This window comes from Camelina sativa, chromosome 2 (assembly GCF_030686135.1).
Source record: "Camelina sativa cultivar CO46 ecotype springtype chromosome 2, ASM3068613v1".
Lineage (NCBI taxonomy): Eukaryota > Viridiplantae > Streptophyta > Magnoliopsida > Brassicales > Brassicaceae > Camelina > Camelina sativa.
The window spans coordinates 28,476,695-28,497,477 of NC_141881.1; the positions used below are offsets into that span (position 1 = coordinate 28,476,695).

A 20,783-nucleotide genomic window follows, 5' to 3' on the forward strand; every position below is an offset into this window, starting at 1 on the left:
TTGCTTTTCTTGACATTGGTCAGTCAGAGATTATGATTGATCAATTTGGGTCCTAGCTATATGTATCAAATCAATTTATGAAATGAAAATGCATTCAACTTTTTTTAATAAATTCATTCAACTATTCTGATTCCTTAAAAGGAATTTAGACAAAGACTATTGAATTTCGATATTCACGCATTTTGATCCAGCAAAAATGAATACAGTTTTCATCATGTGATCATAGTAAAAAAGTTATCTATAGATTTGAACAATTGTAAAGAAAAATCTATGATTAATCAATAATGATGTAAGAAAATAAGTTAAATAACTAATAGAAACGCTTTCTTATAAATAAAAACCAAATACATTTAGCTTGGAAATGACATTTTATGAACAACCAACCAATTTTTGTCTGTTGACAAAGTACTAAAAAAAATTACCTTTGTTACATTATTTTTGATTGTACCACTTGCCACGTGTTTTTGGTCAACCACGTATCGTCTTTTTCTTTAAATTATTATTATTTAGATTCATTCACTTCACAAAGTACTACTGTAATTAGATTCTTTTCAAAGATTTGCCCTTTGCGTTGATGTAGGGTATTGTAGAGGAATCGAGAATATCCACATATATGTCAAATGTATATATTGTATTTATGTCATAGACGTAGTCTCCAAGTCTCATCTCTGTATATATGTTGTACTCTATCAATCTCAATAATACACAACATTCTCTATTCCTTATAGGTATGTTCCACGTACGTATCTTTTAGGTTTTAACCTTTATTTTGAATGCAATATTTACAGTTAATTACTAAAAAAAGCAAACAAAAAAGTTGACCCCAAAAAACGAAAAAAGCCCTATATAAAGCATGACCCGTGACAGATGAGACCGTACCAGAACCAAATCAAAATCATCTCATCACCATTCACCAACAAAAATGGTGTTAGTGATAACAGAACCAGTTAAGAGTCAATCAAAGAGGGTATGTGTGATAGGAGCAGGACCATCAGGGTTAGTGTCTGCGCGGGAGCTAAAGAAAGAAGGACATGAAGTGGTTGTGATGGAGCAAAACGACGACGTCGGAGGTCAGTGGCTATACCAACCAAACGTGGAAGAAGAAGAACCACTGGGGAAAACCAAAACCCTAAAAGTACATAGCAGTGTCTACTCATCCTTGAGGTTGGCATCCCCGAGAGAGGTAATGGGCTTCTCTGATTTCCCGTTCAACGCAAAGGAAGGAAGAGACGCGAGGAGATTCCCGGGGCATGAGGAGCTTTGGTTGTATCTTAAGGATTTTTGTCAAGTGTTTGGGTTAAAAGAGATGATTAGGTTTAATGTTAGGGTTGATTTTGTGGGGATGGTGAATGATGATACTGATGATGATCGTATGAAGAGATGGATGGTGAAGAGTGTAGAGAAGAGTGGTGAAGTTATGGAAGAAGTGTTTGATGCTGTTGTTGTTGCATCTGGCCATTACTCTTTTCCTAGATTGCCTTCCATCAAAGGTAATATTGGTTTACATACAAGCTATTTGGAGTCTTATCCTATAAAATATAAGCAATTATAAACGGTATTGTTTCTCATGATCTTTGTTTTTATAGGAATGGATTTGTGGAAGAGGAAGCAACTTCATAGCCATATCTATAGAGTGCCTGATCCTTTTCGTGATGAGGTGATTAATTATATAATTTGTAGCAATTAGTTTATTTTAAACTTCACGAATTCATGATGTATGATATAGCATGCATGCATGATAATGATATGGTAGGTTGTGGTGGTCGTTGGATGTTCAATAAGTGGACAAGACATATCAATAGAGCTAGTGAAAGTGGCAAAGGAAGTTCATCTAAGTGCCAAATCACTTGACATTCCTCCTGGATTGGCTAAAGTCATTTCAAAACATCAAAATTTCCATCTTCATCTTCAGGTACACTCTCATTGCCACGTCATCACATGTATACTAGTATATCATAGAAAATATATTTAATTTGATTGTTTTCAAATGGTTGTAAGATTGAATCTTTAGAGGAAGATGGACGGGTCATCTTCGAAGATGGGTCTTGTATTATAGCCGACACCATTTTATACTGTACCGGGTAAGTTAATGATTATTTTCAATAGTATAGATGATTAATACCTTACTTTAGCCAATTTGGTCAAGTGGTCATCTCCTTATATGTCAAGTGACTCGAACTTCTTTTAAAGAGGTGAAAAACACCAGTCTATAATTAGTTAGCCCTTTAATATACTATAGTTAAGAATGCTTGACTCAAATGTTGAACTTGAGTGGACTACAAATCTTGTCAAAATACTCTCAGCGATAAGATCATTTTTATATCCCCTACTTCTTGAGGTCGGTCGACATAGTCGTTCCACTTCTATTCCTTAGAATTTTGAATTTTTTATAGATACATGTGAATAATTACTAAAAAGAGAAAAAATTTGTCAGAATTGTGGAACAGACTCTAGATGAATAAATTCACATAGATATAAACATTTCTTGTTATTGTTACAGTCTGGAAATTTTATGTTTTACTAACAAAAAAAAAGAGAGACTAAAGAAATGTGGGCACAAAATACGTGTAGGTATGATTACAAGTTTCCGTTTCTTGAGAGCAAAGGAAGAGTAGAAGTTGATGATAATAGAGTTGGTCCACTCTTCGAACATACTTTCTCTCCCTATTTGTCCCCTTCTCTCTCCTTTGTCGGCATCCCTCGGAAGGTATAATTTTGGTCAATACGTACTAATCATTATTATTATCATATCTTACGTTAACTCAAACACAACACTCATTGAAAAAAGGTTTAATATTTTGCAGTTGATAGGGTTCCCATTCTTCGAATCACAAGCGATTTGGATCGCAAGGCTTTTGTCAGGCAAAACATCTCTTCCTTCTTCGGACCAAATGATGCAATCAATCTCCGAATTCTACCGCTCCAAAGAAGCCGCCGGAATCCCTAAACGCAACACTCACGACCTCGCCGAATTCAAAGTACAAAGTTTCTCCTTTAAAGTTCCATCTTTTTTCATCTCATATGATATATATATAGGACTCTGTTTATTTTCTTCTTGATGTTTGCAGTATAACGATACATACGCGGATTACGTTGGATTCCCACATCTAGAGGAATGGAGAAAGACGTTGTGTCTAAATGCTATATTGAATTCCATAGAAAATCTGGAAACTTTTCGTGATTCTTGGGACGATGATGATCTTCTTCAAGAAACTCTTCAAGACCCTTATTTTTCACAACTCTCTCCTCCTTAAAAATCTTACCTTTTCTTTTGTGCAATGAAATAATAAAGCAATAAAAATCTCAACTTTCTTTTAAATTCATCTGCTTTTTTGATGAACTTTGTAACAGCTAAACCAAAAAAAGTTTCACTGATTTAGTATATCTCTCCTATGTGGTGTGGTATGATCTCTGTAACTAGACTTTTTAATACCTCAAGAACCTGAAAGCAAAAAAGGTATTGAGGTTCTAGTAAAAGCAGCAGGACTTCTGATGCCTCTTCTTCGTTTTCTTATGGTTCCCCAATCGATTACCATATTTTCCATCAAACTCGAGTGAGCATCATTCGTTTCAGAAGCTTTGTTTCCTGTAAAAGTGCTTAGGCTCTGAAGAAAATCGTAGTACTGTTGTCGCTTTCCTCGACTGCGCAGGGTCCTCTTGTGTTTAGGATGAACAATGTTAGAGACTGAAATTTTTGTTCTTTGCTCCTCTGGCTTCATCTCTGTTAGCTGCAATGTCATTGTCTCAAAATAGTCTATTTGGCAATCAGCGTGGACTCCGGTCACCGATAGTCCAACTTCACTCTTTGTGTCTTCAACAACCGAAGATGCGATTTTAGCAAACCAATGCAGAGGAGTGATACAATTAGAGGAGGTTTTGATGCTGGACATTTTAGCTAAATCTGATGATGAAATATCAACTAAAGCCTCTGCTGCTGCTACTGATAACTCTTGTTCCTCTTCCTCTGTAACAAGAAAGCTCCCTCTGGTCTTTGATTTGGTTCTTGAAATCCTTCTCATAACCTTGTCTGATTCTACGTGTGGTTTACGACAACTTCTTCTCTTAACCTCAGGCAGAGACCTTGAACTTCCTTTCTCCATTGAATGGTTGTCATCTTCATTGATACCAAAGTTTGAGTCAAGATTTGAGCGTTTCCTGGATTTGCTGCGAGGAAACTTTTCAACACTTTTGGATTTTGCTCCACGTTTAGCTTTCTTCCTAGGCCTAGGCCGTGAGTCACGTTGGTGGAAGAGTGAAATGGTTTTTGAAGATGGGAGCGCTAGAACTATCGCTCGTGAATGTGATGGCTCTGATTCGTGCAATGAAGCTGAAACACACTCTTGAGGTTGCTCTGATTTGATCGTCCTGATTTTAGTTGCTTCTTCTTCAGATGAACGGGGAGACATATTCAAGTCGATTCCATTCTCTGCACAAAATAATTTTCTGATCAAATACAAAAAGACATTCATAGCTTTCATTACATCAAAGACAATGTTACAAAAAATAATGATCAAGTACCACTATATAGTAAACATATCTCACCAGCTTGACACTTTGTAGATATCAGCGGCTCTTGCACTTCTGGTTCTGCTCTTTCACTCCTTGTTTGGTCTGGAGTTAGTAACTGATTAAGCTCATAATCTGAATGTTCCCCGATCTTGGCAGGTTCATTCAAGTCAAGTCTACATTTGAACCTTGACAAACCGGTTAAATGCTGCACACTTTCCGGCTGGACAACCGAATCAAGAGGCATGTTTCTTGGGGATTGATCATCTTTAGGAAAGCTAGGAACTTCTACACTCTTTGAACCTTCTTCTTCCCATATATCAATCTCCTCTCCAGAAATTCCAGCTTCATCAATCTTGGCAGATGCGTCTTCTGGTGGCCAAACGCTAGTTTTGGATGTGGAGATGATAGAACCCATCCAGTGTATACTTCTTCCCCCAGCATTAGGGAATAGATGTTGAGGTTGCGTGTAACAGTTGTTGTTTTCCTCCATTTTCATCATCAGATCCTTCTGCCTTTGATACAGACGATGAAGCTCGTGGATCTGAAATGACAAAGTATTATAATAAGAGAGACTAGAAACACTGAAATAAAAACATCTATTGCAAAACACTCATATCAGAGTGATATTCACAGAAAGCTAACCTGATTTTCAAAGATAGATTCTTGGCCAAGCATGGTATGTTTCAGTGTTTCCTTGTAGTGTCTGAAATAAAAATCACAGTAGAGTAGTCTATTGGCAAAAACCGTATCAATATCCTGAACAGGACACAAACTCCACAAACTGTCCTCTTGCTTTTCCATTTGCACTCTAGGAAGATTCATTCAACACCGGAAAAAAACATAAACCCTGCGGTATCAAGAAAGAGGAGGATTGCATCAAGAAAAACCATTCCCAGTTTTGATTTGGCATCTGTTAACAACACAACCTTCAAAAAAAAAAAAACTATCTTAAAACAGTGAATCAACTGATGAATAAATCTATGAAAGTTGAATATACTGTATGAAGACAGCCCCTTTAAGATCTATGTAAAGAATCTTATTATAAACAAAAAAAAATGGTCAGTTCCAAAAAAAAAAAAAAAAGGACCTCCTTTAAGAACAGAACAGAACTGAGTAGCAACAAACAACATTGTAAACGTAATGTACACAGAAACATCAAACTGATACATCAGGATTCAAGAGGAGTACTATTACGAACATTAGAAACAAGAAAAAAAAAACTGAAATTTCAGCAATGATTCGTTGAAAGGGGGAAAAAGGAAAGATGAAACAGCCATCTTCTCAACTCGTCGAGGGAAGAAACTCGGAAACATGATCCGAAAAGGATGAAATCGAAACGAAAGAGAAAAGATTCGAACATTGTTGAATCTTACCTTTAAAAAGTGAAGATCTTTTACGAAGAATGAAGCATCCAAGGATTTTTCTGAGATGCGATCACCTTCTCTGCTCAAGAAGCTTGGGAAACAGACCAGAAAAAATGGCGTACTCGAGATCTGTTATTTTGGAAGGTGTCTCACAGAGAGAGTAGAGAGAGAGAGAGAGAGAACAGAAAGCTTGAAGAGGAAGCGAAGCAAATGGGAGTTGAGACTTCGCCGTCTTTACTCTGTAGTCTGTACTTTCTCCGTCTTTCTGATTCGTCCCTTTCTGTGTCTCTCTCTCTCTTTTGTCTTTTTAGATTTACTTCTTCTTCTTCACAAAAGAAAGAGAGAAAAAAACACGTTTCTTCTGGAAAGATTACTAAACCAATTTTAGATTAACACTAATTTTTGCTCAAACAAAAGATTAACACTAATTAAGATAGAATGGGGCTAATTTGTTTTAGATAGTGGCTAAACTCATAGATATTTGGGATCTTATTTTGATAAATAAATAGGTGTTGACAAATAATGTTATCAAATCAATAAATGGTATGTTACATTGCAGGCTTTTTAATAGCAAAAACACTAGAAAGAATTTGAGGTAATCGTCATCATCAAATCTCTCTCTACTAGTAACTACTCCTCTGTTACAACAACACCAATCTCTCCTCTCTCAAGCAAATCATAGAAGGCTCTTGTTTTCCTCTGCTCGTTCCAGTGATGCATCTTCCATAGCCCACCAGCCGCTAGCCCCAGTGCGAGACCGATTACTAACTCCTTCACAACACTTGGACCTTTCAAGGTTGCGTGTGCGATCTTGTGCCCTGCCATCTATTTCTTTCCTCTCTCTCCTCTGCTCTCTAAACCAATCAGACATTGCAACAGGTCATGATGAATATACACACAAAGAATCAATTTTTTTTTGAAATTGGGAAATGCTATAACTGCAATACTTCTTCTATAGTCTCACAAATACAAGGATGAGGGAATCATAAACATCAACCAAAAACTATGCCTAGAATCAAAAAAGCTTAAAACATCAACAAAGCAAGACAGAGACCTATTAGATATTATTACCATGTGGATCAGTCAAAGAGATCTTTGATCAATGCAAGACTTATAAAGGGCAACTAACTGATGATAAAGAAGCACAAGGAGACAATATATAGGGAGAATTCTAGATCGGCAATCAATAGTAGAAAGCAACCCCACGCCTTTAAAAATCGACCCATCAGATTTCACACACAGCACGTGTTGAATCTGGTTCATTGTTGGAGAGTTTGCGGAGCCACAGATACCATAGCTCAAGGCATGGACAAGGGCCCTCTCCGTTTTAGGTTTTAAAAAACTTGTCTCCGTGAAACTAAATTAAACACCAAAAAGCCACACACTTTACTCGGAACCTGCTCAGACCTTTTACTTTAACATTCATCATCTCCACCACAATGTCATATAAAGAACACCATTCTAGAGCTAACAGAAGCTTTAAAGCAAGAAACTTTCGGAATGTAAGACAACAACGGAGAAGAAAGGATTCAACCCATTTGATAAAATTCGCTTTTTTCAGGAGAAACCATTGATACAGATGAAAACAATAAAAAACAGAGACACTATGAACAAAACACGCAAAGATACACACAGGAATCTAAAGGAATGGTTCTATGAAATTGACTAATTGAAATATTCCAGTAGGAAGAATCAGAGAAAAACCTGTTCAGATGAGTTTAGCAAATCGGAAATTTAGAACAAACTGGTTGAGCTTTATTGGTCTCACACATTTCTCTAGGGTTTTAAGAAACGAGAGCCATTAAACGACAACGTTATTACAGATGGCTTTTTCAGCCTTTATTAAAACCGACACCGTTTCGACCAACAACAGATTGAAAAACTGAACAAAAAAAAAAAAAAACACAAACTACTCTGTCTCTAAGGCTAAGCCATGAGCTCAGGACGAAGTGACTTCTTCACTCTAGGCAAAGCACGAGCCTTAAGAGGATACTTCATGACAACAGTGAACTCCATTTTCTCAGACAAGTCAACTTCATCACCTTCAACTTGTTTCCACTCAAACTCCTTCACCATATTCACCACAACATACTCCAAATGCAACATTGCCAATCCAATCCCTGGACAAATCCTCCTCCCAGTTCCAAAAGGCATCATCTTTATCCCTCTGCTTCCTGTAACATCCACATCTTCTGCGATGAATCTCTCCGGTTTAAACTCCATTGGTTCATCCCACTCCATTGGATCTCTCCCTATCATCGCTACATTGAAGTTAATCGTACCATTCTTTGGCACTTTGTAACCTCCCAGTTCAGTGTCTTCACTTACTCTGTGTGGTAACAGTAAATGTCCTGGTGGATGTAATCGGAGTCCTTCTAACACCACAGCTTTGAGATACGGCATCTTCTTCATCTCTTCTTCCTCAATCTCCTTCTCTTCTTCTCCTTCTCCGAGTACGCCTTTGATCTCTTTGTACAACTTCTCTTGTATTTCTTGATTTTTCACAAGATTCGCCATGATCCATTGAAGCGTCGTCGCTGTTGTATCAGTCCCCGCGTTGAGAAACTCAGAGCATAAGCTAACGATCTCGTCTTCGTTTAGTTTCCTCTTCTCTTCAGGAAGCTCAAGCTCAAGCAGAGTATCTACATACGACTGTACGTAATCTTTAGAACGATCAATCATCTTTCTCCTGGAACGAATCAGAGGAAGCAACACGTCCTTGTGTTCTCTCCTGATCTGATGAAACTCTTCCCATCTCTTCCTCAGAAACAGTTTGGTGAAACTAGGGAAGACGTTGAGGATGTTGAATCTTGAAAACGTGAGGAGCTCTCTTCTTTGAACGAACTCGACTCGTTTGATCTGTTCTTCCTCAAGCTTATCACCGAAACACATGAGAACAAGAAGCGAGAACATTGCGTAACGGAGATGATCAACGACGACGATAGGTTTCTCTTCTTCGCCGTGACTACGAATCCGGTCGCAGAGGTTTCCAAGAACAGAGCGACGAGCGTTGGAATAAGGTTTGACGCGAGATGGGTTAAGAATCTCAGAGGTTAGGTTACGACGGAGAAGTCTCCACGTGGCTCCGTATGTACCTGAGCTGATGGTGTGTTGGTTGCTAGTAATGATCTTTCCGGTTGGAAGCGCCGGTGGACGATCGGAGAAGACAGCGCCGTGTAAAACGAGTGCCTTGTGAGTTAAGGAACGATCAGAGACGAAGATTGCTGGGACGGAGAAGATGCGGAGGGAGATGATGGGACCGAGACGGTGGTGGATGGAACGGAGATAGGAGTTTAAACCACCTAAGCCTTTACGGAGCCACTGGAAGGGACCAAGGATTGGGAACAAGTTAGGGTTAGGAGGTAGAGGAAGAGAGTTGGTGGTGGTGCGACGGAGGAAGAGATGGAGAAGGAAGCAGAGTGTGAGAGAGACGAAGATTATGAGAAACCATGTCGCCATTTTCTTGTTTTTTTTTTTTAATGCTTTTAGGGTTCTTCTTGTTGAAATCCTATATATAGCAAAAATTTCAGGTAACAATTTGTTATCGTGATGGTCAAGTATATATTGTTATTTATTTATTTTTAAAAATTACTTGGGGATCTTATTGGAAGACAGAAAAATCAATTTAGAAATAAGTTGGATAATTGAAGATAAATATCCGATTTGTATGGTTCTTGGGCACTACGTCTAGCTCGTGGAGAAAGCTATACGATCTCTTTACTACGTTTAGCTTTACTCCAAACAACTACTACACAGTACAAACATTAATTTTTGTGACATCATCGAGTTTATTTTCCCTTTTATTTATTAAGATAAGTTGAATTATGATGTTATTGTTACCAACCAGTGAAAAGAAAACAAGGTTTCAATTCGTACAAAGTAGATAAATCTGCAAAAATTCAAAAAAATAAATCCACTTGAGAAATATGTAGATTAACTCAAGATGCTTTTTCAAATCTGGCTTACAATACGAAACGATGTCGCTAGTAATACAACACAACTAACACCACACAAAAATAAAGTCATATTTTCTAACGTTTCAAAATTGCGGTTTGTTTGCAAATAGTTTATGCTTCAGAGAGACCGTTTCTGGTCTTTAGACCAAACAGATTCTTCAGCAAATCCGCAGTGTTTGGAGGTATCTTTGCTGGTCGTGGTGCCATGAAGTTGACAATCTTCTCATGAACATTGTACCTGTTTCGTTTTTTTACACAAAAATGATTCAAAAGAGAGAATTTGGGAATGAAAACAGGCTTGAAAACTAAGTGTGTTGTATTTTATACCTGATCTTTCTGCTCTTAGAGGCACGACGATCCACAACTTTCCTTTTCTTCGTCTGAAACTTCTTCATCGCGTAGTACGCCGCTTCTGCCAAAGGCAAAATAGAGATTTCAGTATATACCAAAGCCTTTACGGGAAACCACAACTACAAATCAGGTTTCAACACAAGCAAAGCCTTTACGAGAAACCAAACTACAAATCAAGTTTCAACACGAGCAAAGACTCCAGTTGTTGGATATAACAATCTAATGATTCCAAGATGTATACCCGAGGAAGCTGGATCGATGGTCTCAATGAACTCCTTCAGTAACTGCTGATAGAATTCAGCATCTTCTATAAGTTCAGGGTCTCCTTCAAGTTGTCTTTCCTGCACAAGAAAGAGTAAACATGTTAGATAATTGGCCTAATAAAGATAATTGACTTGGTTAGAGAAAATTATCACTCTACCTCTTGATTTGGTTCCATGGATTCCCCAGGGACCTGTGGATGGAAATTTCAAGATTATAACTTACTGAAGAGAAGCTGATCTAGGATGCTTTTCTTATTAAAGAAAAAACTTACAGTTCCAAAAACAGCAACAGTCGATCTTGACTGTTGCATTTGTTTGATCATTCTACTTGGATCCCTCATGTATGAAGCAACCTGTTCACTAACATTCTGTTTTTTTATAGAAAAAATAGTCAAGTTAGATTCCTGATTGATCCGCAGATCTATAAGAGCAAAAACGTTTATGAGGCTTGTTGTCTACCTGGTTAAAGGCGTGGAGCTTTCCTTTAATAGCAGCTGCACCGCTTGTGACTTGTGTTCTTCTCTGCCATTTGTCCACAGCTTTGTTTCGGAATACAGACATTCTACATAGCAAAGACCAAATTTGTGTTAGCAATGAAAATATAAATCATAACGAGACTGATTTCCGAATGAAGTCAATCAAGTTTTTACTAAATCGAAATCTTTGCTTGGACAGAAGAACTTTTAAGTTGTACAGTTTGGCTTGAATACCTTTTCTGTAAGTCAGCTATTTGTTGCCATTCATCGCTATCTTCTGCATCTGATTTACTGGATTCTGCACTAGCTGTTCCTGACCAGATAGAAAACAGCGATGTTATAATCGACCCTTTCTTATACTGATAATAATTATGTTTTCTGTAAAATAAGGCATACTATTCACTTGTTGTAGATCAACCGAGGGGTTCTTCTCAAGCAAAGCCTGCAAAAATAATTATTTGAATAAAAAGAGTAACCAAAGGTAGCAGAGAGACAAAACACTAAGTGACAGTAAACAGTTACTGAATCAAGACTACGCATACATACCTCTTGCAACTCCAAGAGAGAATCTAATGTCTTCTTAGATGAAGCAACTAGATCTGTATATGCTGCCGAGACATTCTCATCTTCCGAACAATATGACGATCTCACAGGCTCCTGAAGAGGATTACCTTCTGTCATAAGCATGATGAAACAAACAATCATAAATAGAAGAGGAGAAGAGAATAGCGTACCTGTGGCAATCTGTTTGAACTATTAAATGCTTTCTGAAGTAAGAATCTGAACTCCAGAGTTTTATCCCAAAGAGCCTTCACATAGAGCACAAAGAAATGAAAATGAATTGTCTTAAACATAAATTCGCTCTAGATTAAAATATACATCTGCAATTGCATGCATTTGGTTTCTAGTAGACTACTTCACAAACTGTAGAAAAATGCCATACCTTCTGGTTCTTCACCGCTTGACCTTTAACAGCATCCTCACCCTTATCACGCTTCAGATTCCTCAATATATCCCTGTACCATGAAAAAGTTATTAAACAAAGAACATTCTTTTTGGCTCTCATTAGCTCATTTTTATATTAAACTGTGCACCACGATTAAGAGAGAGAGTATATGACATAAACCTTCAACAAAAAAGTCAGTTAAATAAATCCAATTGCTTGAATGAATTTGAACCTACTTCTAAATGTAGCCAACACTCTTTGATAAGACTATCTACCATTTCTAGAAACAAATAGAAGAATTCACTGTGACAGTCTTGAGAAAATAATAGTTCAAATGGAATCTTACTGTTCTTGTGAACGAAGCTCCTTGTACTCTTTCTCAAGCTCTTCCATCTCAGCATCTTTATTGTCATCACTACCTTCATCACCACTCTCACTTTCTTTATCATTTCCATCTTCAAATTCCTCGCTTTCTCCATCCTCGTCTTCCTTGTTATCTCCTTCGTCATCATCTTCCTCGCTATCTCCTTCGTCATCATCCTCACTATCTCCCTCATTATCTTCCTCGCTATCTACTTCATCATCCTCTATCTCATCAGATAATTCATAATCTTCACTCACGCTTTTGACCTGTCATAGAATCCCCCAAACAAATAAATTCACCTACACAGCCATCTAAATAACATAAACCAGACGAAAGCAACAAACTGTTATACCTTAACGTTTTCTTCGTCGCTTATGTCTTCCGATTCACTATCATTATTAAGTCTTGCTCTTTTAGACCTCTTTGATCCCCCAGCCATTTTAAACACTCTTAATGCTGCAATAACGAAAAACTAAATCAATTTAGGGAGGAGAAACTGTTATACAGATGCAAACAAAAATAGCTCATGAAGCAAAAAAACGAAAATGAAATAAACAAAGAAGGACCCAAAGATAGAGACAATAACCGAGTCTCAGAAAAGTGGATCAGTCAAGGAGGTCTTTGATCAGTGCAGGGACTTATGAGGGCAACTAATTGATGATAAGAAGCAGGAGGAAACTAATGTATATAGGGAGGAACTCTAGGTCGGCAATCAATAGTAGAAAGCAACCCCAAGCCTTTAAAAATCGACCCATCAGATTGAACACAAACAGAGCACATGGTGCAGTGATGAAATCCAATCAGGTTCATTGTTGGAGAGTTTGCGGAGCCACATATGCCATAGCTCAAGGCATGGACAAGGGCGCTCTCCTATAAAAATTTGTCTCCTCCGAAACTAAATTAAACATCAAAAAGCCACACACTTTACTCATAACCTGCTCAGACCTTTTACTTCTATCATTCCATCATCTCCACCACAATGTCACAAACATATATATCATTCTAGAGCTAACAAATATTTAAAAAGCAATAAACTTTCGAATCGACCCAGGAGGAGAAACGATTATACAGATGCAAACAAACAAAAACGGATATAATTTGAGCAGATACGAGAGAGAAAGCAGACAACTTTGAAAATTAAAAAAGGAATCATAAAAGCAGAGGAACTAACCTGAAAGCTCTGTAGAAACTGAGACGCAAAGAGGAGAATATATCTTCGACTTAAAGCTGTAAATGAGCAGAGGGAGAGGTTGAGAAGAAAGAAGAAAACTCAACTGAACTAACTATGAAAAAAGAAATTGAAACCCTAGATGTTTTCTCTTTAACCACGAAGACGAAGGTAAAGACTAAACAGAGGAATCCGCAGTATTTCTGGGAAATACTAATCTTTAATGGGCTTCGAGCCCACGTCGAGTCCAATGTTTTTATCTAACAATATCAATCGAATTATTATTTTATAATACATGTTTATTATTTATTTATTTTGTTTGTCAAAAAATACATGTTTATTTTCTTCATTTCTTTTTTTTTTGTCGACAAGTATATTTTCTTCATTATGATTAATGTGTTATAAAATTCTATATAATCACGAATTATACGGATTTTGTTTTAGTTGTACAAACAATTAGATATTGACATTATCAACAATAAAACAAATATTTAATTATTCTATAATCATATTTTGGTGGACTCCTTCGCTGAGAAGTCTCTATATATAAGAGTAGAGCAATCGTCTTCTCTCGTTGTCGCATAGCTTAGTTCTGTTGTCTTCTTCACTACTAAAATAATTCATACTCTGTTCTTGAGCCCTAATCTCTGCTCTTCTGCTTCTCTTTCTCTCTTTTTTTTATTTATTTATGTTCTTTCGTTTGTGGTGTTGTAGCGCATCTTCTATTTTCAACATCTCCGACGCACGCTTGAGAAGTAAAACCCTAAATATAATAGATATATATAGCGCCCGTACGTCTTCTTCTATTTTCTCCGACGACGTTGCTTCATTCTTCACTGGTAAACTATCTAATTCCTCCGTCTGTGCCCTAATTCTCTCCTCTGCTTCTCTCTCGTTTTTTTCTTTGTTTTTTTTTTTTTCCGTCTATTGTGTAGCGAAATACTTGTACTGATTTCTCTGTCCATGCCTTGTTGCCATTTCTCTGTCTCGTTTTGTAAACTAGGACTCCCACTCACACGGCTTGGAGGAACCAAAGACACTCTCGATGGCAAATCTGGTAGCTTTATTTAACTGTAAGTCTTTCCTTTGTTTTGTCTTTGATTGAGTGTATTTTCGGATCATGAATGATAATCTTTGATTGAGTCATGTGACAACAGGAGGGAGAATTCAGAGGAGTCCTAGGAATGATCTACAGAAGTTTGCCATTCTCTGTGGATTATGCCATAAGGTAATTTATGAATGTACATCAGAGGATCTTCCGGTGGTTGGAGGAATTCTTGGAAAAAATGATATGATTATGATCTTATTGCCTTCACTTACAAGGATCTACAGAAGTTTGCCGTTCTCTGTGGATTATGCCATAAGGTAATTTATGGATGTTCTAACCAGAAGATTTGACTGAGTTATAAACTTGTTGCTATTTACTAAATTGATTGGATTGTGGTTTAATATTTTTTTTTTCTTTTTCAGGTGGGTATTGAGTTGATTCCAAGGGACTTTTTTGACATGAATTCTCCAGCATCGTTACGGAAAACAGATGTGGTCTATCTGGTCCCAGTTCACAAGGTAATAGACAAGATTAAGGATATTTGAAACATGTTCTATGAAGATCTCGATTCTTTCTAATATGTTACTCAGCCATTGTTATTGATCAGACTTTTTATTCTAAATCTCTGCAGCAAACAGCATGTTCATCTCTGCTGATGGAACGCAACTTCTGAAGTCATCTAAAACAGCTTTATACAAAGGAAAGCTTGAAGATGCTATTGAACAAAGGTAATATTGTTTCTTTGTACATCGTAATACATATTGTTGTTTTGTCTCTTTTGTTTTTTCCTCTTTTAGGCTCTTGCTAAACTTTTTACAGTTAACCAGGTCTGTATACTCATACTGTTGTTGTTTGTTTGCAGTGACGGTGTAATGCGCGTGTATTGTCCATAACGAAACCAAAGGGTTGTTGCAAGCGCAATGTTCCTCTTCGGCAAGTAAGTTTCTCTCTCGAGTCTTTTTGTATGCTCTGTCTTCGTCCTGCGTTTAGTATATGATTAGAGATTGTGATTTACAGTTCTCACTCTCTTATCCTCTGTAACAGAGCACGCATGCTTCTAACAAACTCACACAATCTGATCACGCAGGATCATCTCTCCAAGAACCTCACACTTCTTATTTATAAACGATCATCTCTCCAAGAACCTCCTTACACTCAAACAGTCCCCACAAGTACTTACCCTGTAACAAGTGGTCCTTTTCATACCAATCAGTTCCCATGTGTCGTATTTTGTACCAAGAACGGTTTGGCCTGGATGCCATCCCGTTTGAGTTTCCCCCTTTGCACATTATTACCGGACCAATAGTTGCAACTGTGTTAGAGCCAACTGATATTGACACTTCAGGAGTAGAAGAATGAACGAAAAAGGAAGAAGAAGAAAAGGAAAAAGGCAAGCTAGATGTGGCTATCGCGAACGAAGTTATGGATTCTGTTAACCTTGTGAACAGTTCAGTGGCTCAACCCATTAAGCTTGGTTATAGCAGAGTTATCAGAGATAGCGAGGCTTCAAGGCCTGTAGCCTAAAACTCTTTCCAGAGATTGAGCCAATTCGATGAAATGAAAAACTCACAGATCTTTGCTGTTTCTTAATTAGGGACAGTATAAAGGTTAGCTTCTAATCTCTAGTTTAAACTGAATATTCAAAAACATGTATAGAGTCAGTGATATATGTATTGTAACGTGTTGATGTCTAAATTCGCAGGTAGATCTGTTATCAGTCAGGGGAAGCTGAGGCTTGTGATAGCCTTGAAATGGAGTCGGAATATGATTTGAATTTCTATACGGAAAGGTTGTGCAGAGGGAAAACCACCTAAGCATAACCTTTCAATCTTCATGTCTCACCTGAATTTTATGAAAATACATCCTAAAAAAGTTTATGGACCATATATGTTTGGTAAGCCACAAAATAATATTTAAGAAAGCAAAACAAGATGATCACCTGATGAAACAATTTGAAGTTTTGAACACTACAGAGTACAGACTATGGTCCTGACGACTAAAGCTAAGAAACATAGTCTTATTTAATTGCTATATTGGGCCCAAGTAATTGGTGTCTTATTGGGCTCAATAAAGCCCGTTATACACAACACAAAGTGCTAGGGTTTTGCAATCTCCCACAGGCTCTCACTATTAAATCTCAAATTTATCATCCCTCTCTCTCTCTCAGCATCATTATTCATCTCTCTCCGTTTGAAACTTCGTTTTTACAGATCTATGTTTTTTTTTTTCGAATGTTTTTGTATGTTTTACGAATATAAGGCTCCATCTTTACCGAGTCAACAGCAGGCGTCGTTTTAATGGCGACCTGACTGCCGCTTGGAGCCCAGATCAAGCTTTATGCTTCTCATCACGATTGGAGTCAGTCTTTTAGATCTGATGTCTTTCCCCATGGCTTCCTCCAAATTTATAGCAGCTACATTTTTTTCCCCAAAGTCATACGAATGATATCTGAATTTGAGGTTTTTAGCAAGAGGAGGGGATTAGAAAGCGATTGGTTGGTGTTTAAGTGCTAACGTAAACTAAAAGTTTCCCCAAACAACTGTGACTCTGTGAGCTAATTCATGCTCTTCTATGTCCAAACTCCACTTCAAGGGCTGAATATCACACAAGTAATTATAACGATCAATCAAACAAGTTTTTCAGAAATAACTTGTTTTTTTTTTTGTACTCAATGCTACAAAAACTAGTATTGTCAAATTAGTTTCCTTGTAACCTAAGAAATATACGATGACTTGACAATAAACTGTTAGCTCCAATCACCATATAAAAAGAAGGGTACAAAGAATCCTATAAATAAAGGAAAATCCCCTAATAAACAGAACATGGTCTAATTAGGGTGATAATAATGTTTTAGAAGAAAAACAGATTGAACAAAGTATGATTCTGCTTGTAACCGAGGCTTATATAGTTCATAAATAACTCACAGGTTGAGAAAGAAAAACTCAACTGAACGAACTATGAAAAAAAATTAGAAACCCTAGAGGTTTTCTCTTAAACCACAAACCGGCCGGTTCAACCAGAAAATCCGGTTTAAGGGTTGTTTTCTGGTTTGATAGGTTCGGTCGGTCGGACCTGGATTTTATGAAAAATACATCCTTAAAAAATTTATGAACCATGATCCTTGATATGTTTGGTAAGCCACAAAATTTGCTTGATATATATATTTTTTTGTTTTTTTGCATGATTGGTTCTTGATCTCTTTTGAAGCAAACATTTATTTTACTTACAAAGGTAAATTAGATTCATTCCATATTTTACTTATATATCTCTTAAAATGCTCTAATTCCCTTTCCTTCACTCAATTTTCTAGATTCCACTATTTTAACTTACAAAGGTAAATTAGACTCATTCCATATTTTTTTCTCCATTAGAAGAAAATTTAGGTAGAACTGAATTATTGTATTTAAGGGCATATTATTTTGAGAGGTTCAAGTGAAGAGATTAGTGATGTAGACCACTCAACTAGTCCCTTCTGTCTTTTTTAAATTTAAATCTTTTATCAATTAACACAATTTCAGTGTATTATTAGTATTTTAATTCCAAAGGAAAAAAAACAAAACAAAAGTGTTCATTTGCTTTCGCATCTTTTGTCGATTTGAAAGACAACTATGACACTTCTTCTTCTATTTTTGTAATGAAAGATTTCTGCTTGAAAACTTATCTTTTTTTGCTCTCACTAACAAAAGACTCTTCTTGTTAATGTGAGATCAGGTCAACATCTTTCATTAAACTTATGTAAGTAATCAAAATCATTGCTAATAGGACTAACCAAATGTGAAAATTTTTGCATTAATTGAACTAATCAAAATTATGTCGGCAATGAAATTTTACTGTAGGATTAACCAAATGTGAAAGATTTTGCATTAATTGAAATTTCTTGTATATTTGACTTTACAATGTGGATAAAATATAAGTAAAAGAGGAACAACAGGACTATAATAATAAAGAAAAGCAGAAACAGAGAGTTTTTTTTTTTTGTGTGTGCAGATCCTCTGATTGTTTCTTTACTGTTTACCTTTGCCCTTCTTTGAAGTGAAAGCTACTTAAGATTAACCTTAAAGAATCAATAATCTCATAAAGTTTTTCACTTTTTTCTTCTTAATCAATCAATAATTACATCCAACCAAAACAAGACAGTCACAAGATTGTCTGTAAACCCTTTGATCCTTTGATGTGTATCTTCGTATTCTCTGTTTCGCTGATTTGGATCTTGATCGAGTACTCGTCTTCTCTACCAATCTTTTGATCCTCCTCGTTCTTGATACAGCTCTGGTAAAAGAAGAAGTTGACTATGGTGTCAAGAACCAAGAAGAGTGCGTATAAGTAAGCTATGAACGTTCCTTCAAGAGCTATGGATGTGATATCTCTGTCTCCGTTGTAATAAGATCTCACGACACGGTACTGAAACAAAGCTTCGATTCCTGCTAAGCCGAGATTGGTAGGCAGAGCGAGAGCCAATGCTGGTGAAGTTCTTTTTCGAATAAGAAGACACGCCTTGAGAATGTTTGTGTATCCTCCAGAGGAAGAAGAAGGTGACGAAACCAAGGCTAAATTGGAGATGACAAAGGCGTTTGCGATGATGATTGAGTATATGATAGCTGAGGATAGGGAGAGGAAAGTGTAAAAGTTTCTAGAAGAGAAACCAAAGGCTTCAAGGGTATTGAATGCTAAGAAGAACAGAGCAAAAGCAGAGGCGTTTGCAGAGATAAGGAAGAAGAAGCTACAAATGTAAGTTTTGAGAAGACGAAAGTAATAAACAGAGGAATCATCAGCAGAGTGGTTGTTGTTTGATAGAAGTTTGATAACGTAAGCTTTGGAGAAGAGGAGGAAAGTGAGGGAGAAAGGGAGAGTGAACAAAGATGAAGCAAAAGTTTGTGAGAGTTTAAGGCTCAAGATGTTGAAGAAATCAAGAGAAGATGAGAAACCTGCTCCACGAAAGAGCGTGTTAAGCCTCGCGTGAAGGATGGAAGAGGAAGAAGAGAAGAAAGGCTGAGAGAGGAGAAGACCGGCTGAGAAAGGGAGAGCCACAGCGGCTGCGGTGGTGACACGGTGGTAGTTTTTGAGGAAGGTGTGGATTGATCTTCTCATGAGCTTGCTTGGTTCCTCCATTGTCTTCTTCATTCTAGATTTCTTTACTTTGAAGAAAAAATTCGAAGATGTGTGTGTTTCTTGAATGATCCACCAAATCTTGAAAGGGCTTTCTCAACGAAGGTCCTTTTTATATGTGTATATATATAAATATGTGTAATGATTTTTTATATTATATATTTTCTTTTTTTTTTTGCTAAAAAATTAATTGTGGGTTGGGTGTTAGAGAAGGGAATGGAGATAGGCCAACCGATTTTGCCTGAAGATGAGGAGTTGTTTAGACAAAGTTAATAAACTTGAACCTCTTTTTTTATTTGTAAAGCAAAGTTGTTTTTTTCGCATGGAATATTTCTTGTGTGCGTAGAAGACAATTCAGTATAAAACAATACACAAACACTTCCTTGTTACTTGTTAGGTTCTATTTGGGTATAATGTAGATTTGTTTCGTAGGTAATGTTGTTAGGAAGAAATAAAATTATCATTTTTTTTGGGTTTAAGTTTTGATACGTATATCTTTGAAAAGTCTTTTGCTTGTGTGATATGCTTAGTGCTTTAATTGGTTTTGGATGCTTACTATACACTCCATTGTATATACATACATGTATGTATGTGTGTGTGAAGATACGTATTAAATTGAGAGAGAGTGAGTTCTATGAATTAGTATTCAATTGAAAGGTTAATAATGATAGGTTTGAGGAAACCGGAGGCTTAGCTTTCAAGAAATTGAATAATGATAAGAGCTAAAAAGAGTAAAATAAAATTTTAATAATTTGGAAAGAAATGGTGCTCTTTTTGAATGCTTTTCTCATAATGTAAAACAACTTAAAATGATTTTTGAGTGAGAAATCTCCAAACTTTTTGAACTTGTCTTGAGGCGACTTGATCATATATATGTTATACAACACCTACTAAGTTTAGCTTTAGTGGAAAGTCTAGCCTAGATCATTTGATCGATTATATATATGATTTCCAATTGTGTTCTTGATAATACAATAATATATAAGAAACCTTTATAACCAAGTTAAGAGTTAAAAAATTAATATCCAAGAGCAAAATACAATTCGATAGAAGAGAGAAATTATCAAACTTTGTCCAACCTGTGGCATGCATTTGGTGTGAAGTCTTATTGACTTGGACCTGGTAGTTAGGGAGTTCTCCATTTGCTTGTTTGAAATTAATTATTTTCGTATATATAATTGATTATATATTTGACCAAAAATAATATTATATATATTATAAGTATTATATTG

At 36.6% G+C, this 20,783-nt stretch overlaps 5 protein-coding genes, 1 long non-coding RNA gene and 1 pseudogene across 10 annotated transcripts; 2 read left to right on the plus strand and 5 right to left on the minus strand.

The window, feature by feature from the left end:
* Nucleotides 1-701: 701 nt before the first annotated feature.
* Nucleotides 702-3,384, plus strand: LOC104738687 (flavin-containing monooxygenase FMO GS-OX-like 8). The gene is made up of 7 exons (XM_010458880.3): nucleotides 702-1,490; nucleotides 1,587-1,657; nucleotides 1,754-1,912; nucleotides 1,999-2,081; nucleotides 2,572-2,707; nucleotides 2,805-2,978; nucleotides 3,069-3,384. The coding sequence occupies exons 1-7, from the start codon at nucleotides 923-925 to the stop codon at nucleotides 3,252-3,254; spliced, it is 1,377 nt and encodes a 458-aa protein (XP_010457182.1). The 5' UTR covers nucleotides 702-922; the 3' UTR covers nucleotides 3,255-3,384.
* LOC104738674 (uncharacterized) lies at nucleotides 3,309-6,352 on the minus strand. 2 transcript variants are annotated; one of them, XM_010458860.2, is made up of 4 exons: nucleotides 5,883-6,352; nucleotides 5,152-5,435; nucleotides 4,543-5,050; nucleotides 3,309-4,426 (listed from the first exon to the last, which is right to left on the minus strand). In XM_010458860.2, exons 2-4 carry the CDS (start codon nucleotides 5,329-5,331, stop codon nucleotides 3,435-3,437), a joined length of 1,680 nt encoding a protein of 559 aa, XP_010457162.1. In that variant the 5' UTR covers nucleotides 5,332-5,435; nucleotides 5,883-6,352; the 3' UTR covers nucleotides 3,309-3,434. The 2 variants fall into 2 exon arrangements, with proteins under 2 accessions (XP_010457162.1, XP_010457171.1); XM_010458869.2 differs by having other exon boundaries at nucleotides 5,152-5,356; nucleotides 5,883-6,332.
* On the minus strand, nucleotides 6,352-7,676 carry LOC104738698 (Cytochrome c oxidase subunit Vc family protein). The gene is made up of 2 exons (XM_010458890.3): nucleotides 7,578-7,676; nucleotides 6,352-6,727 (listed from the first exon to the last, which is right to left on the minus strand). Exon 2 carries the CDS (start codon nucleotides 6,696-6,698, stop codon nucleotides 6,504-6,506), a length of 195 nt encoding a protein of 64 aa, XP_010457192.2. The 5' UTR covers nucleotides 6,699-6,727; nucleotides 7,578-7,676; the 3' UTR covers nucleotides 6,352-6,503.
* Nucleotides 7,607-9,354, minus strand: LOC109124884 (cytochrome P450 89A2 pseudogene; annotated as a pseudogene). The gene has a single exon (XR_015571364.1). The product of XR_015571364.1 is annotated as a cytochrome P450 89A2 pseudogene (transcript).
* A 436-nt stretch (nucleotides 9,355-9,790) lies between these two features.
* LOC104738706 (uncharacterized) lies at nucleotides 9,791-13,637 on the minus strand. Of its 3 annotated transcripts, none has more exons than XM_010458899.3 (14): nucleotides 13,401-13,637; nucleotides 12,582-12,685; nucleotides 12,212-12,495; nucleotides 11,863-11,935; nucleotides 11,654-11,728; nucleotides 11,466-11,576; nucleotides 11,316-11,361; nucleotides 11,154-11,232; nucleotides 10,903-11,005; nucleotides 10,716-10,811; nucleotides 10,602-10,634; nucleotides 10,422-10,521; nucleotides 10,157-10,241; nucleotides 9,791-10,067 (listed from the first exon to the last, which is right to left on the minus strand). In XM_010458899.3, the coding sequence occupies exons 2-14, from the start codon at nucleotides 12,666-12,668 to the stop codon at nucleotides 9,941-9,943; spliced, it is 1,299 nt and encodes a 432-aa protein (XP_010457201.1). In that variant the 5' UTR covers nucleotides 12,669-12,685; nucleotides 13,401-13,637; the 3' UTR covers nucleotides 9,791-9,940. The 3 variants fall into 3 exon arrangements, with proteins under 3 accessions (XP_010457201.1, XP_010457214.1, XP_087328807.1); XM_010458912.3 differs by having other exon boundaries at nucleotides 11,154-11,226; nucleotides 13,401-13,592; XM_087472681.1 differs by having other exon boundaries at nucleotides 12,582-13,124; nucleotides 13,401-13,564.
* A 333-nt stretch (nucleotides 13,638-13,970) lies between these two features.
* On the plus strand, nucleotides 13,971-16,415 carry LOC104738730 (uncharacterized). Its single transcript, XR_015571369.1, has 9 exons — nucleotides 13,971-14,236; nucleotides 14,401-14,470; nucleotides 14,555-14,625; nucleotides 14,721-14,762; nucleotides 14,868-14,963; nucleotides 15,077-15,173; nucleotides 15,308-15,382; nucleotides 15,533-16,052; nucleotides 16,148-16,415. It is a non-coding gene; the product is annotated as an uncharacterized LOC104738730 (long non-coding RNA).
* A 1,877-nt stretch (nucleotides 16,416-18,292) lies between these two features.
* LOC104738735 (uncharacterized) lies at nucleotides 18,293-19,850 on the minus strand. The gene has a single exon (XM_010458937.3). It carries the CDS (start codon nucleotides 19,564-19,566, stop codon nucleotides 18,583-18,585), a length of 984 nt encoding a protein of 327 aa, XP_010457239.1. The 5' UTR covers nucleotides 19,567-19,850; the 3' UTR covers nucleotides 18,293-18,582.
* Between the last annotated feature and the right edge of the window lie 933 nt (nucleotides 19,851-20,783).

Bases quoted from the DNA above. Each gene is read 5' to 3' on its own strand.
- LOC104738674 (XM_010458860.2), bottom strand. From the start codon at position 5,331: ATGAATCTTCCTAGAGTGCAAATGGAAAAGCAAGAGGACAGTTTGTGG. The intron at 5,051-5,151 runs GTTAGCTTTCTG...TTGTCATTTCAG, and splicing joins AATCTATCTTTGAAAATCAG to ATCCACGAGCTTCATCGTCT. The intron at 4,427-4,542 runs GTGAGATATGTT...TATTTTGTGCAG, and splicing joins ATCTACAAAGTGTCAAGCTG to AGAATGGAATCGACTTGAAT.
- LOC104738687 (XM_010458880.3), top strand. From the start codon at position 923: ATGGTGTTAGTGATAACAGAACCAGTTAAGAGTCAATCAAAGAGGGTA. The intron at 1,491-1,586 runs GTAATATTGGTT...TTGTTTTTATAG, and splicing joins TAGATTGCCTTCCATCAAAG to GAATGGATTTGTGGAAGAGG. The intron at 2,979-3,068 runs GTACAAAGTTTC...TGATGTTTGCAG, and splicing joins ACGACCTCGCCGAATTCAAA to TATAACGATACATACGCGGA.
- LOC104738698 (XM_010458890.3), bottom strand. From the start codon at position 6,698: ATGGCAGGGCACAAGATCGCACACGCAACCTTGAAAGGTCCAAGTGTT.
- LOC104738706 (XM_010458899.3), bottom strand. From the start codon at position 12,668: ATGGCTGGGGGATCAAAGAGGTCTAAAAGAGCAAGACTTAATAATGAT. The intron at 10,522-10,601 runs GTAGAGTGATAA...TTTCTTGTGCAG, and splicing joins CCATGGAACCAAATCAAGAG to GAAAGACAACTTGAAGGAGA. The intron at 10,242-10,421 runs GTATACATCTTG...TGCCTTTGGCAG, and splicing joins CATCGATCCAGCTTCCTCGG to AAGCGGCGTACTACGCGATG.
- LOC104738735 (XM_010458937.3), bottom strand. From the start codon at position 19,566: ATGAAGAAGACAATGGAGGAACCAAGCAAGCTCATGAGAAGATCAATC.